Source organism: Lichenostomus cassidix, chromosome 9, assembly GCF_008360975.1.
Source record: "Lichenostomus cassidix isolate B80296 chromosome 9, HeHo_3.0, whole genome shotgun sequence".
Taxonomy (NCBI): Eukaryota; Metazoa; Chordata; class Aves; order Passeriformes; family Meliphagidae; genus Lichenostomus; species Lichenostomus cassidix.
In genome coordinates this window covers 14,038,979-14,055,009 of record NC_139490.1, presented here as the reverse complement: position 1 = coordinate 14,055,009, position 16,031 = coordinate 14,038,979, and the positions used below count along the sequence as shown (strand labels likewise).

Below are 16,031 nucleotides of genomic sequence, written 5' to 3'. Positions count from 1 at the left end.
AGTAAAAACATGGAGAAGTAGGGGTATTTTTTGCTATGTAAGAAGTTAAAGTAAAATTGTAATTTTCAGCTATACTTTGTGTGCTTGGAAAAATTGGTGAAGATGATAAAATGAGCACAGTTGGCATTTAACACTGTTAAGAATAAAACACAAGTCACCTGCATTATTAGCCACTAATCTCCTCAGGCTCCTAATCACATCCCTGTGCATGCTAAGAGGCTACCTGGGCTGGGAAGAGATGTATCAAAGGGGAAGATGCCTTAGTATCCCTGTAATTTGGAGAGGATTGTGAAGATATTTCATTTCTGCCTTATTTCCTGAAGTGACATGCTAAGTTAGTTGTCCTTGTACCATCCCTAACTCATTGAGACAGCAGTGAATTCAACCAAAAAAAAAATCTCCTGCTGCCAGGTGAGTTACTGGCCATTTTTTTATGTAATAGCCTTGGTGTTAAAGCACTGATCTGGGAAGTAAAAGATCAGGATTTTTCCTTCCTCTTAGCTCAGGAGGGTTTGAAACCACTGTTTCCTAAAAGTATCCTAGCAGACAAGACCAGCCTATGTTGAGGCAATGCTTTCTGTCCTGAATCCTGCTGCTGAGGCTGTACTGTTGTGTAAGTGAGAATGGAAGTCGGGGAATAATGGTGTTTTTATATTCCCTCTTTAAATTTGTGTAGCAGCTTATGGAACAATCACATCCAGAGCTGCCTTATCTGCGTTTTCATGGATCATTAACAAATAGCATTTTCTGCATCACACAAAGTGTGAGTCTCCAGTTTATCTGGGAGGACCAAGCCCTAAAGACAAATCACAATCTTTATTCACTCCAGTTCCCACTGATACTTGCCATGATACAAAATATCAATAGCAATTTAACTATGTCATAGCAGCCTCCACGTATATATTTTTTACTTCTCAGTTTCAATTAAATGTGAATGAACCTGATATGCAGTCATTTGTGCAGCAAGTGTAACCATCTTTTATGCATTTGAAACTTTTGGATGCCTGCTGTACATGAAAAGCACTCTATGGGTACTTGCATTATTGCATATTTCATGATAATGTAATTCTGTATTAGATATTCTATTTATGCAGAATCCAAAAATAGTTCATGCTGTGTAGCAATGCAAATTTCGGCGAATAATCCACAAAGAATTTCAAAGCCTTAACCATTTGTGACATGCACTGTTCTGTATCTTTAATGAGGACTCAACCTTTGAATAAATTATACTTGGTTTTTTATGAGTAAAAACCGTTTCTGTGCTTCTCCATTAAAGAATAGTCTATTACTTCTTATCTTCATGATATTGCAAATATTAGGGCTTATTGTTACTGCTCAAAATTCCTCTAACTGGTTTTAGCTGTTCTGTCAACAGTAGAAGTGTAAATCAGGTTTCTGCACTTGAAGGCTGTTTCTCCCCTTCCCACCTGACTGCTGATCACCAGGGAATGAGATAGCATCAGCAGTTTAATGGCCAAGGCTATGTAGGATAGTACAATAGCTGAGGAAAAATACACTTTCCTCATACTTTGGCTCAAGGAATCCAACTTAAATCAATGTAGAATGAAGGGAATTTCCTTTCCCACCTGTGTGGGGACACAGCGGGTGTGAGTAGGGATGCTTTGTTTTACCTGGAGGATGTGAGACAGAAGCCCAAGACATGTGCAGGAAAGGCCTGCAGGTACACTGACAACTCCCTTGTACTGCTCTAAAGCCAGGCTGAGGTGCCTAGTGATGTTCTGCTGCTGTGAGAATCGCTGAGTTGAGAGCACAGCTGCTTAGTGGAGCAAACAGCAAAGTGAACAAGGGGGGAACCTCCTCTTGAAATACTTAAAAGATGTTGCAAAGCTGGGACTTTCTGCTCTTTAAAATAGACAGCACTGAGCAGAAGTTTGTCTACTAAGGATATAATAAATAACAATTTACTGAATCAGTTCAGAAAATCACCGGCTTGCTTTTGGCAAATTGAATAAAACATTCCCCATAAAATCCTAATGAACAAATAGCAAAGCACTCCAAGTCCATCAGCACTAGGAACTTTTTAGCATTTGAGTGAGATTTTACCATTCATAGCACAACTCTGTTTAGTACATAATAACATGGAAGAAGAACAACAACAACAAAATCTGTAAAATTGTCCTCATCAATAAGACATCATTTGCAATACTTTTAAATAAATATTTAAGAGAGTAAAACTTTTTTCTTTACGTATAGTAGTGCAAGTTAAAAAATTTGAAGAAAATAATCAGATCAAAATACTTAGTAAATTCCTTCATGTATTTAAGCATGCATTTCAAGAAGCTTGTATTATAGTGTAAGATAAAAGATGGCCTTTGTCTTGGGACTTTTACTTCCTCTGACAATAGTTCAAGTGAGCTAGCAAGATGTGAAGATCTGCTGCAATACCTCATGTAAACTTGTAGTCAGCCCTGCCTCAGTGTGTTCATTCCTCTGGTCTGTCCTCTCCACCTTTCCTTAGCACCCCCTTGAGAAGAAGAGCTGAATTAAGAACTGGTACTAAGATTGGTTGATTCACAGTCTATCTGAATGCAGGATGATGTTCATGTTCTAGTGAATCATGTGCCTATTTCAATATCAGAAAATAGAAAATGGTTCTTGAGTTTCTCTGCTGCCAAAAATTGCTTTGTTTTGAATTGCTGATTGCCAGAGTGTTCTTAAAATTGGAGGCAAATTTTTTTTTCCTCTCACATTTGAACATTTTCCTCAGAATTATTAGTGGTGCTATGTTAGGGTGCTAAAGTAGTTTAGTTCAACTTGAAACAATCATAGCCAACACAAACTGAGGGTACCAATGGTGCTTTTTCTACAGCAACCACCTAAAATGGGAAAGATGCCAATAATACAAACCAAGCTTCCAAATAAGACTTATATGAGGGGGCTCTCATTCACAACCACTTGAAGGCACTGGAACATATCACTGACTTGAAGGATTTTCATCCAGATATTAACTTTCCATAAAAGACTTCAACTCAACAATATTTTGTGATGGAAAATCATTAATGTGCTCTTTGCCATTCCTGGCTGATAACATTAATCATACAGATTCCTTTAGTCTCACAACTTTTACCGGAATATCACTGTAATTTAACTTTAATAACAGCCCCTTACCAGGAAGTATTACCAATTCCTTGCCTAGGTGATGTTATAATTAGCAATATCTTGCTGTGACAATTGCTGCTGTGAAAGAAGTGCCATTTATAGATGGGATTACATATGCAGCATGTGCTGCGTGCACATCATTAAATGTCTGGAAACACAACAGTGGAAGATACACATGCAGAACACTTTAAAACACTTTAGATGTGCTGCAAAGTAACTTTTTACACATCCAGAGGTGTAAATGAAATAAGAGACTTGAAAGAAGGTTTTAAGTTATGCTTGATTAAATCTGTGCTATAAGCTTCTGGTACTCTTATATCATACTTAGGTCTCTTGGGTGCTATTAAGTATTGTCAGCCAACAAACTATAATTTCATGCTTGAGTGGACTAATACAAGCCTAGGCTTCTACTTCTTTGTACAGTCAGCCTTCAGTTTGCTGTAATAATAAAGTGAGAAGGAGAGGGAAATAAAGAATTGTCACACAGAATGATAATGCCTATCAGTAAAATCAGATACTATGATGGTTTAAGCTATAATTTGTTCGGCTCAATAAACTGTGAGTCCATTTACTTCACCAAGGTTTAGATCAACTCCTTCAAGTTCTGTATTTTCATTTGACAGGTGCTATAACAGGTGCTACAACTAAAGTGTATTTCCTCTATGAACAGTTTTATTTTTGAAATTATAAAACCCCATGTGGCATGATGTTTGTGATTTCTATCTATTTCAGGTTTTAATAATTTAAATATGTTACATGAAAGAAAGTGATATAGTTGCATAAAGACCCATGTACTTATTTTGGGCCGACTAGAATCTGTGAAAAATCTCTGTATTCACCTGAGGAACTTGTTATAAGAAATTCAGAGAACAAACAGCACACACAAAAGATATATTATATCATGTGAGGAAGGATGTTAAATAGAAAAGCTGGTAATTCTATGCAATTGTTCACAATAAGCTCTAGGGCAGGTTCTGCCTTAGATGTTGTGCAAAACTCTTATAAAAATCAATGAGCTTTTGATGCAAAGGACAGAAATCTGGGCCCAGCATCTTCAAGAGAGGACAACAAGGATTCAATAACAGCTTCCAGAAAAGCACTTTCCTGCCCCTCATGCTGCAACAATAATGGCATGCTCTCCTGTTCCACTTGTCCCATCCCTCCATTGCTTAACCATTATTTTGAACATTGAGTTTCTTTTTTTTTTTAAATCCCATGAAGTTTCTCCCATGTGACGATTTCTTACTTTAAAGGCAAAAGCACTGCACATTACTCTAAAGGCTTTAAAGAAATCAAGAAATTTGATATAATGGCTTTATCACTGACGTAACACCTTTGGCAAAAAAAGTCCTATTCCAGAATGACGTAATATTTGTATTATTTTATGTAACTCAAAGACCTAAAATTAGACTATGAGAATCTGATATTTCTATTGTTTTCCCTAACCTGTTCCTTTTCTCCCTAATTACATTTTTCTCTTTTTTTTTTTTTTTTTTTGTTTCTTTTTGTTTTAAACATGTAAACAGATCTTTCTGCAATGTATTGAATATTAGTGTCAGGATGAAAAATCTAAATAGTAAATATTCAAACTTTATTTCCTTTTGATTATATTTTGTGGAAACAAAATATCTGAAGCTCCCTTAATCCAGGATTGTGGTGAGGAAAGGGTGGGCTTTAAGATTTATATTTTATGATAAAAATATCAAGAAATGATCACGACGAATCTTTGTCTCTATGCAATGTAAATGTGAAAAGGATCATATGTCAAATATTGTAAAAGAACCAGAAATTTTAAACTGTCATTTAATGCTGTATTTAATTTTTCATTCATACTTGTTATTTAAATCATGTTTAGTAATTTTTCATTGTAAAAAAAAAAAACAAAAACAAAACCAAAAAACCCCTGGACATGAGTGAGACTTTCAAAGAATTGACATGTGTGAAACGTTACAAGTGAGAATGACTTTACTTGCTTATTCAATGCGGAATTGTTTCAGAATTATGTATCTAGGTTTCTTTCTGTGAATGGAGGAGAAACTGAGGTCACTTATTATTCTGGTTAATTATTATCTATGCTTATTTATTAGGTTAACTTGCAGAATTTCAACCATCCTGTGTCCTTGAAAGGGTCAGAAAATAGCACCAAATCAGCTGTACTGATTATCTGAGTGCTGTAGAAAGAACAATGTGTTTTTCTAGATCATGTACTTGAAAATGTGTTTTGGGAATGAGCTTTGTACCAAGTTCAGACAATTGTTTCTAATGATAAAATACCTTCTGGGGACCCTCCAGTACTGCTTAAGTTTGCACTGTTTGAGGAAGCTGTTGATAGTCAGCTGCTTTTGTTGTACTCATAAGATGAGATGAGATCCACTATAATTAATTTACTGTGATTTGTGCTTTCCTCTCAGCTTTTATAGTGATCTACTTTTAATGCCTACAAAACTGACTACTGGCCTCTCTTGGCATTTCTGTGCTCTGCAGGCTACCTTTCCTGCCAGCCCATTCTCATTAGTGCTTCCATGGTACCTGGATTGGCTTGAGCTGTGTTATATGATACTGCTTTGGTTCATGATTGGACTGAATTGTCTCTCAGATAAGATTCTGTTCTCTGAAATTGTGTAGCAAAATGAGCTTCTTGTCCAAAACTAGGACCCTATAGGCTATTTTGCTGTTTTCACTGAAGTGCTAAAAGAATGATAAATCAGAGTATTGGTAATTAAGAAACCTTTAGTTCTCCAGCAGATAAAAGAAAATAGCATGCACATGCATGCTCACAGGCTCTTCCTTGCTTTTTCCTTCCAAAGATGTCTGTCTCTGACGTGAGAGTGACAAGGCAGACCAGAAGGAAAATTCAGCTGAAAAGAACACAAAATGCTGAGTTTGTCTTTGATTGTCAGCTCACCCTAGAATGCACTTTTGCTTTTAGTAGCTTTTCCATTTTCTCACAGGCACAGAATAGTACTTATCTTGCTCAATAGGCAGCCATTATGTCTGTTTTATCCACGTACAAAGCACAGGAGAAATAAAATGATAGGTGCCCTGATAAGGAGGATAAACTTTTGAAGTCTACGACTAATGCAATTCCTTTTGGCTGATTGATTTCAGGTAAGAGCGAAGCACATAAACAGCCTTTAAAAAAAACCAAAAAAACAAACCAAAAGGCCTGACTCTGAAAGATGGATAACTGCAGTTTAAGCAGAAACACTTTTAGGAGTTGCTTTATGGAGAATTGTCTCACTCTGTCCCAGACACTTGCTTCTATTCAGTGTAACTTAGTGTTAGTTCCTCAGCTTGAAAAGAAATCTGTAAAGAAGAAGAAAACTCTCCTCCCCTTACTCTCCTGGTATCAATGTGTGTGAACCACTCAAAAAGCAGTGTTTTGTTCAAAGTCACGCAGCTACATTGCTCTTTGGTAGCCTGGAGCAGTATCAAGGGTGCCATAGGCTGTCATTGCAAGAGTGCCAGAAGCCATCCCAGCCAGCTAACAACAATCACAGCACCTCTCCTGTCTCCCTCTGGCCCCTCACATATGCCAGAGGTAGGCAGCCTTGGTGCTCCGGTCATGTTAGCTTTGGAAGGCCACATCATGCGCAATTTTCACCGTTTGCCAGAAAAAAATGATTAGACTTTGCTGCAGGTGGATCCAAAACCTGTCTTGCAATTTAACATTTAAAAAGTATTTAAAGAAACTTACCATACATTTGATGTCTTTGTCCCTCTTCCTTCCCTTCTTGCTTTCTTCTATTTTAATCTTGCATATGTTTTCCTGTTATGCAGTCACTATTTTTTTCTCAAAGCAAGTTTCAGTGTGTACTATTAAAGCACATATCCCACAACACAATGAAGGCTTCTCCTTAGGAAGATGGTGAACATTTCTATCCAGAAATGTCTTAGTGCATACACTGTGCTCTCCATTTCTCATCTTCAATTTCCATTATTTTTGCACTTTTGTGTTTTAGTGCAGCAATCCCAAATCCTCCTTTCTCTTCTCACTATAGAGCATGAGAAGCTGGGAGAAAAGTGTAGTCATCTTCCTGATGGATGCTAAAGAATAACCAGCAAGAGCAAGAATGCCCCCACATGCGGGAGCAAGGATTGGATGAATTCTGGGAGAGAATGAATCCTTAGTGAATGAAGAGCCTTGCATAAAATCATATTACACCTAAAATGATTGCAGAGTTTAGTCTAGAGTAGCTGCAAAACCAGGTGAAGGTTGTTTGCAAGGCACATTCATTGCACTAATTTTTCTTCAGTTTTAGAATTGTAACTGGGATTCCACTCTTGTGTAGAGGATGAATTCCAGCTCTAGGCAGGTACACAATGTCTTAGGACTAGGCAGTGAGAACCAAGTGGTATTTGCTAGAGTAAGCAAGTAGAGAGTTTGGGACTGAGCAGAGTTAAAAGCAAATATATATTTGCAAATATATATTAGCTGGGAGCAAAGGTATAACTGTTTTTGGGATGTTGTGCAATGAGACAATTTTGCTCGCCATTTGTCTGAGCTATGCCTATATACACCCAGGTTCTTGTCCTTGCAGGATGAAATCTCCACATTCTTATTCATTAGCTAAACTTGCCTATGTCTGCTTTGAAAAGACACGGTAGTTTGAGGATATGTATATAGTGCTGAATTATAAATCTGTGGTGTCTCTTTTTCCTGAAAAATTCTTGAAATACCTTAGTTTATTCCCTTGCTTTCCCACTAGCCTTCAGTAGGATATTATGGCTTCAAAGGGTGTAATGCATTGTAGGCTGTAAAGACAAAAATTGGCATAGCCTCACTGGAAATCATGCCCTGTCAGATGAAAATATTTGCTTTTGCATTTCCTAGTTTAAATTATTGAGATGGAAACCCAAGAGGATAACCCTAAGTACTAAAACGATCTGTTCTTCATTTTTATTATTTCAATATTAACATTTCTTAGCCTAGATTTTAGAGAATGATATGTTTTTCCTATGTGTCAATACCTGGTTCAAAGAGACTTTTGCTGAAAGAAAACAATTGTCATTGAATCCGTTTGGCTCTGGATCAGGCTCCTGATATTTCTTTCAGAATAAGAATAAAATTTGATTCTCAAACAGAATTGCAGGGATTTTTTGCATAGTTCTGCCCTAGCATGGCATGTTGCCATTGCCTAAGATCACGGAACTAATTGGAAATCATTCATCAGGACAGCAAGGAACAGCACAACTTTTTGATTTCCTTTGTGATGTTTCCTCCCTCTTGCTTTCCTCCTGTGAAATAAACAGGCATAAAAGATGTTATTGCCAGAAGAGTGGGTAGATTTGTGTTAATGCCTAAGAGCAAATGTCAAACTATAGAAATGTCAGAGTCTTGTATGCTTTCGAAGTATATGAATAGATAGATTATTAGTTTGCTGTATTTTTTCTTTGAAAGCTTTATCATAATCCTCTCTGCAATCCTGTACTGGGGACAAGTACTATGCTACGTGACAATTTCTTCCTCTAAATTTAGCAACACAGCTTTATAATATTAGGCAGGGAAAGGCAAAAGAAAGTTTGGGTGAATAATTTTTCTCTCCTTGAAAAGAATGTCTTTCAGAAATAGTCACACCAAAGAAAAGCTTAGAGCTGTGAGTCACAGCATCAGTGGGTTGAACCATCATTCCATGGAGGAATATGGGCATACATTTTCAGGATTAGTGAAATGTAGATGTATTATTTGTAATAAATATATGTTTTAGGATAATGGCACAGCTATAATCTCTGAACATCTGAATTCCAAAGAAAGATTGAATTGACTGGTAGTGAGACTGACATGAATAAACGTGTTCTTTAAAAAATGTTTTTAAAAATCACTTAAAATATTTTCTTGAAATGCAAAGGACATAGAAACCAGAATTTCTAGAACAAAGCAGCAGACACCCATATTCCAGATCTCTACTATACAGATAATCTCTGAGAAGTGGTTCTTCTGGTGCCTTATACAGACTTTTCATTTTACATTACTGCTGTCTGACTTTTTCATATTGATTTCTCTTTCCCTTTTCTGCCTCTGTCCCTTGTTTTCTAGCTCTACCCTTGTTCTCTTTCATGTCTTTAAACTCATGCTTCTGTCCTGCTCCAGCCTTCTGTATTTTTTTTTTTTACTTCAGAGGAAAAATTCTCCCCCTTCCCGTTTATCTGTTCCTTCTGACTTATAGTTTCTAGGATATAGCACAACCACAGGCTATTTCTTCTGAAAAAGAGGTGGTTAAAGGCAGTCATGTTGGTACTCAACATTAGCATTTAAACATATTTTCTCACTTTTTATAACATTCACCTACTAATTCTATGTATTCTTGAAGAACTATCTGAGGGAAGCATTTTAATGCTAAGTGCTTTTTGGGTTTTAAAACTGCTTGAGTAGATGAATTAAGGCAATACATTCATTTTTAACCAAAAAGATTTTTTTTTTCCATCAAAAGTCTCTTTGAAGGATAACTTCAGTTGAACTCTCCAAAGAAGCTATATTCCCAAAGAATTACACTTTATCCGCTGAAATATTTCATTCTATTTTGCTGCAGCTGGTATCAGAAAAACATACATGCAGTCTGAGCATTAATCTCTGCTCAGGAGTGCAGGGTGATGGACCAATAGATGTGCTATTGGATAAAGGACACAGTACTGGCAGGGCTTTGCCTGTTCAGCTCCTGAGCCAGGAGGCATGGAAATCAGCAGTTGGGCTTCTCTTCTATTCACTGCATATCACTAGTAAAGGCTTAGGGGGTGATTGTTGCTGTGGGATCTCACTGGCAGCTATGCAAAGCCTGTGCAGAGTCAGTTTAAAATGACAATAAATTAGAATTAGAATTTTTTGGGATAGATTTAACAATTTTTGCACAGGCATTAGTGTCAGACTGTATGTTCTGCCTTGGCTCAGGGAGGATGTACTTTTGTCACTTTGAATATTTTCTTGAAATGCAAAAGACATGGAAACCAGGCTTTTTTGAATAGAGTATCAGACACCCATATTCAAGATCTCTCCTATACATGCCTCAGTAGGAATGTGAATAAAAGCACAAAGGCTCAGGAATCCAGGGAATAGAAAGTATGAGCTTCAGGAAAATCCTGGGAGCTTTTCACAATTAATGACTTTCTCTGTTTTTTAAAGGTGTTGGTAAACCAATGTTGTCTTATTTTTTTCTTAGATAGCTACTGCTTTCTGAGTATGTGGGCAGACAACAGGCATGTGACTGCTTCTGGCTCCAACCTCCTGGTTTCCCAAACACAGAATCTGCACCCTATCTAAATAACGATTGGATTAGTTCTATGCAGGAGTTAGAAAAGATTAATTTATTTAAATGTATTGTCTATATACTGCTTTAGCTCAGAGCTCCTTCACTTGTTCCCTCTCCCCATAGCCTCAGTCACAGCTGGACCTTCTGCTGCCTTGGACTTAGAGAATTTCTTCTTACTAAACATTAAAATAGATTACACTTTTGTTTTTTTAAAGTATAATAATATTTGATTTTTAAATGTTTTGAAGACTAATTGTAATGCAACTATAATTCATGGCTTATAGCAGAAAAGGATACTTGTGGTCAAAGCCATACCATATTCTGAACAGCCATGCACTCTCAGCTTTGGTTGTATTTTTATCCAAGTTGGATGCAGTCTGCAAAACAAACAAATGAAGTGAGAAGCCTTTTTTATGAAATAAATAAAACATGGAATTCCAATATTAAAAATACATGTCAGACCAAATGATAATTAACTGCACTTTTTATTTAAAAAGCTTTTGTTGTCACACAAATGTCATCCCTGTGAATCAGTTCAGGAGAAAATTGGCTCACATAGCATATTTCTCATTGCTGCACTCATTGGAAGAATGTAGCATTTACTTCTATTAATGATTCCAGGTTTTTTAGCTGCTGAGAAGCACTACATTCTAAGATGAATAAAATGATATTTTGATTTAATTGCCATTGTGGGATTACTTCTGTTTACTCCTACAAGATCAGATGCTGTTTGTGTGTATCTAATAAAATGTCATTCCCAAAAGGATTGAGATATTCTAATAACTAGTTGAGTCCTTTCTATACTTCTTTCCAAGGGGAGAGGAACATGAGTTGAATTGACAAGGCTCAAAATACCCTTTCCAGTCTGCAAGCTAATTCTGTGACGTTGCAGAGGTAGAGAGGTGGACAATCCTTTTCCTCAGGGTCATAATTTGGAATACATTAGGAACAGTTATCTGTACAAAGACAGCCAGTTTGGCCATGCTCTAGGCATCACATCACTGCTAGTGGAAGAATTAGTAGCAGAATGAAATTAGGAATGGGATGGTCAGTTCTCTAAGGATTCTCATCTGTTGTTTTGTGGCAAGTTAGGTTATTTTTAATAAGAATATTTTTCCTTATGCAGTTTAAAACCAATTAATCTCTTAATTTTAATGTTTTAATCTAGTAATATATTAAAATATAATAACTAATTATAAACTAATATACATGTAAATTGGCTGATGATAATAATGTCAATGGTCTGACTCTCAAAAGTGTACAGTCTAGTTCCAAGGCAATCTGTGCATGGGAACTTTGAAATAATGCGAACATTGACATAATTGAGTTTTGAGTAAGGTTAGACAGAATCCATGCTGTAGCTGTCATGGTTTTGCTTATGTGGTAACACTGAACATGCAAATGCACCAAACAGAACAAATATTCTTGGGATTGGTTTCCTTGTTCACTGAATTGCTAATTTTAGCAACTCTTCCCAGTAATTTGGGAAACTGGAGGGGGAAAGAAGATGCTACTAATCCTTAATGGAGCAGCAGAATATTCTTCTAAGCTCTTAACATCTAATAATGTATTTTGGCAAGATAAAGATTGGGAAAAAGGCTGAAACACTTAAGCAGGAAGTATAGTTGTAGGCAAAGTCTTTATTAGGTCAGAATAGGAAGAACACTGAATAAAGGAGAAGACTTGAGTGCACAGGGGTAGCGATGAGGAAGAGGACAGGCATGGAAATAAACATATTGTGGAGTGGGCTAATTGTGTGTAATGCAGAGGATGGTTTGTTAAAAGCACAGGGAGCTCTGTAAATGGCTTGTGTGTTTGGGTTTTTTTTTTTGTTTGAATAGTAATGTTTTCAGAAGCCACAGTGTTGTTGGCTAATTCCTCTTTCCAAACTCACTGTACATCTAGCTTCCTCTGAAGGGAGCAGGTTTCCTCATTCAGGAACATGAATTGTTCCACTATGAAAGCACTGGACAAAGAAGTGTACACAGGAGTTTAATCCCCCAGGGGTTTCCTGGTCCTGGCCTGGACCTTCTTTTATTTCTAGTTTGACATGTGTTGCCCCTTCCTCCTTTTGTCTGTGCAATCTGTGTTGTGTTATCAGCTGTTGCAGCAGTGGGAATCGGGGTGCTTACCCAGAGTGCAGCTCCTGCATAAACAGCTCTGTCAAGGGATGACAGGAGATGTTGGTGTGAATGTTTTTGGGCTCTTGCAGATCCTTGGATCCTATGTTGGATCCTATGATTTTAAAAAGTTACTTTTCACTTTCCCTACAGTTTGGAGAGGTGAAAGTAGGGGTGACAGTGCTCTACCTCTTCCACACAATTTTCTCTTTGGTAAGGGAAAATGCCAATGTTTATCACATCTCTTCTTCCATATGGGAATTGCCTATATGGAGATTATTCTCATTAGTCACTTGCAATAAATTTACCAACCAGCTGGCAGATGAAACCGATGAGAACAGTGTAACTAAATTGCTTATTATACTTATGAAGATGTATGGATAGTTAAATAAACTATGCAGATTAGTTTGACAGTGATGATATTCGTGTTTTTCAGTCTATTTAGTTTTTTCCTGAGATCAATAGCATATCTGAAACATTTTTTCTGAAGTGCTTGTAGAAAATACATTCTCATCCTGTATCAACTGAGATTAACATAGCAGAATTTGAGGTTCATAAACCACCTGAATGAAATATGCTATTTACTGTCTTTGTTTATTGGAATTTAGTTAAAGAGCTCACTGCTATAAAGCTATTGCCTTTTTTAAATAGGCCAGCTTTGCAACTCTGCTCAGTGATTATGTATCCTGCATTTGCTTTTTGGAGTTGGCTTTTGGTATTTATGCTCTGAATCTCTGTGATATGCAGCAAAGTGCTTTGTTGTTACATACTATTTTCTATACAATATTATAAATGATTTTAGTATGTATGATGTAATTTCTTTTAGCACTAAGTTATGACAGTCCATCATTAAGTAAATGCATGTGAATATGAGCTTCTTTCTTTTGTTTATGTTTATGCTGTGATAATGATTTAATGATAAATTTAAGGAGTGGCAAGACAGAATTGAAACTGAGATATGCTTTTGATGGATCATGGTATGGTGAAGTGCAGATGTTAATTATACATGAAAAGGCTTTACACCTTTTCTAGGGAAGGAGCTCTGGGTTCCAGGTTTTAAAATTTGACCTGGAATTTGCTTCCAGCTCACTGCCAAAATTATTGGTTCAGGTAGCCCAAAATAGAACATAATCAAAAGTCTAGAAATAACTGTGTACATGGAATTTTTGAATAAATCAAATCTCTTCACAGAAAATTGAATTTGTGGGAGGCAAAGGAAGGAAAGAATGGGAGATTAAGAGGTAAGGAAAGAAAAGGGTTTTGCAGTCATATAGCTGCTATTGTATCTGATAAAAACCTTCCACCTCACGGGTGCTATAAGGCTTATTCTGCCCCTAAAAAATTCTAGGTCTGGTTACAGACATGGAGTGAGAGGTTCCCTACCAGTGTCCTGGTAGTTAGAGTGCTCATAGAGGAGCTAAATTCAAATTTCTCTTGCGGACCTTGTAGCTTTCCCATTCTGGTTGAGTGCTCTGACCAAGCAGGGAGAAGCCTAGAGGCTTCTTTTCCATTAATTTTTGCTTTCTTTTAAACATCTTATTCTTGAAGATATTTAGTTCTTATTTCTGGTACAATCTCCCCTGAAGCTTCAATGAACAGCACTGAGAGTTGGCACGTGGTTTAAAATTCTTCTGGGCAAAAGCTGTAACTGGCAGTGGGAGGTACTGGCACCTGACATGCTATTTGTGCAGGGATACATGTGTAGGAAAATCAACTGCTTTCACTGTGAAGACACAGTAACATAGGAAGAAAATAAAAGAGAATGAAAGGTAAACTAAATAAAAACGTTATTTCAGAAATATAGGGAAAGAAAAAAGAAACAAGGGGGAAGAAGAGGAGTGAGAGTGAGATTAGAAGAAACAACCTGAGTTGAGTAACTATGATAGGTACTGAGTTAAAACAGTGAGCACTGCAGAGAATGCAGCAAAGGTCTGAATTACTAAAAGATTGAGATGTCAAATATAAAAAAAGTCAGACAAATGAAAATAAAATACCAGGGGAGTGGGAAGGGGGGGAGAATAATCAGAACAGCAAAATTATTTTCCAAGGTATAGTTTACTACTATGAGGAATGCTGAGCTGAACATGATAGGGCATGAAAAGTGTTTTATTTATTTACACCTTCTGTGTTGTATTGCTGAGTTTTGTCAGCAGAGATAGGTGTTAATTGACAGAGCACAGTTGGGACATCACATGTGTTACTGTTGTAAATAAACATTACTATTTTCATTTTTAATAAAAGAATGAGAAAATTAGATGCCTATCAACTTCTGAAGAAACCAGGCTTTTGCAAAACATGCATTCAGTTGATTTTATGCTGCATTCTGCATTCTCCAATCTTTGATAATTCATGAATGCTGAAAAGTAGAAAATTCTGAAATTATGTATTTTTTTACTCCAATCAAGAATAGACTATGGTTCTGTTTCCTGCTCTTGTTCAGAATTCAGACAGAGGCATTGCAGGAATTCTTACCAAGATGCTGAGGAAAGTGAATTTAGCCATGTGTCTCCTCAGACATAAAACAGTACCTTGCCATGGTGCAATGAAGGGTTATTCTAACAATTTATTAATAATAACTCAGTTGTAAAATGAAGGATGTGGTCAGTATGAATAATGTTGGTTTTCCTTCTTTTAAAAGAAATGTTAGGATAGTTATGTACCTGAATTCTACTTGTTACAATGAAAATTGGGACCTACCTTACGTACCTGCAGATACCTGCAAATGTTAGGAATACTCACTACGTAAGATTTATTAAAATTTTGCCTAATGATATCTCCAATGTATTTTCAGATGAATAATGTATCTTATGTTTTCCTCAGCTTGTTTTCTACGTTTATATTATTGGACAATTCCAATTTCAGTTCCAGTTGTGTAGTCTGAAAGGGTGCATGGCATGGTATTAGCAGCATTAGGCACTTTGTTTCTTGCTTTGGCATCTTGTCCTCTGTGTTGTGGCTTCTCTGCAGTCCTACTGCTGTTCCACTTACCATGCTGAGCCACATGTTATGTCTCTGTGCATTGACTCTATAGATTTCTCCTGCTGCTGCAGGCATTGAAACTGCACCATGTATGACAGAAAGGGAAGGGCACATATGAACAGCTGCAGCTTGTTCAGGAGCCCCTTTTAAAAGTTTCAACTTCACAATGTACTTGGACTTCCATGTGAAAAATATTTTCATAAACCTGACCTACTAGGATTGAACATTTCACATTCTCCTTTTTAATTCTGAGGGCTGAAACATTGTTCTGAGATGTCTCATTTCCAGAGACGCAGCCATACAACTGAACACTTTTAAATTCAGCACATATGTCCAAAAGCCTGACATACCTGGCTTGCAGATTTAGTTTTCAGATCTTCATCAGGATCTACGCCAACTCTGTAAAAAAAACCCCAAAAAATCAAAACCAGAATGACAAACCTGAGGACACATGGTAATGATCTGATGTATATTAGAGAGCTTTTAGCGTAAAAATGTTTCTTGTGTCACTCATTTCCTACTAGGTGAGAAATGAATAGAAGAGCTGGGAAAACATTAGGATAACTTT

General features: G+C 36.8%; 1 protein-coding gene across 3 annotated transcripts in view; it reads right to left on the bottom strand.

Annotated features, from left to right (window-relative positions):
• Positions 1 to 16,031, bottom strand: part of SLC9A9 (solute carrier family 9 member A9) — a 171,868-nt gene that overhangs the window by 32,294 nt on the left and 123,543 nt on the right. For all 3 annotated transcript variants that reach the window (XM_085069497.1, XM_085069499.1, XM_085069498.1), the window contains 2 exons: positions 15,814 to 15,862; positions 10,662 to 10,741 (listed from right to left, as the gene is read on the bottom strand). In XM_085069497.1, coding sequence (XP_084925623.1) covers positions 10,662 to 10,741; positions 15,814 to 15,862 — 129 coding nt within the window. The remainder of the gene's footprint in view (positions 1 to 10,661; positions 10,742 to 15,813; positions 15,863 to 16,031) is intronic.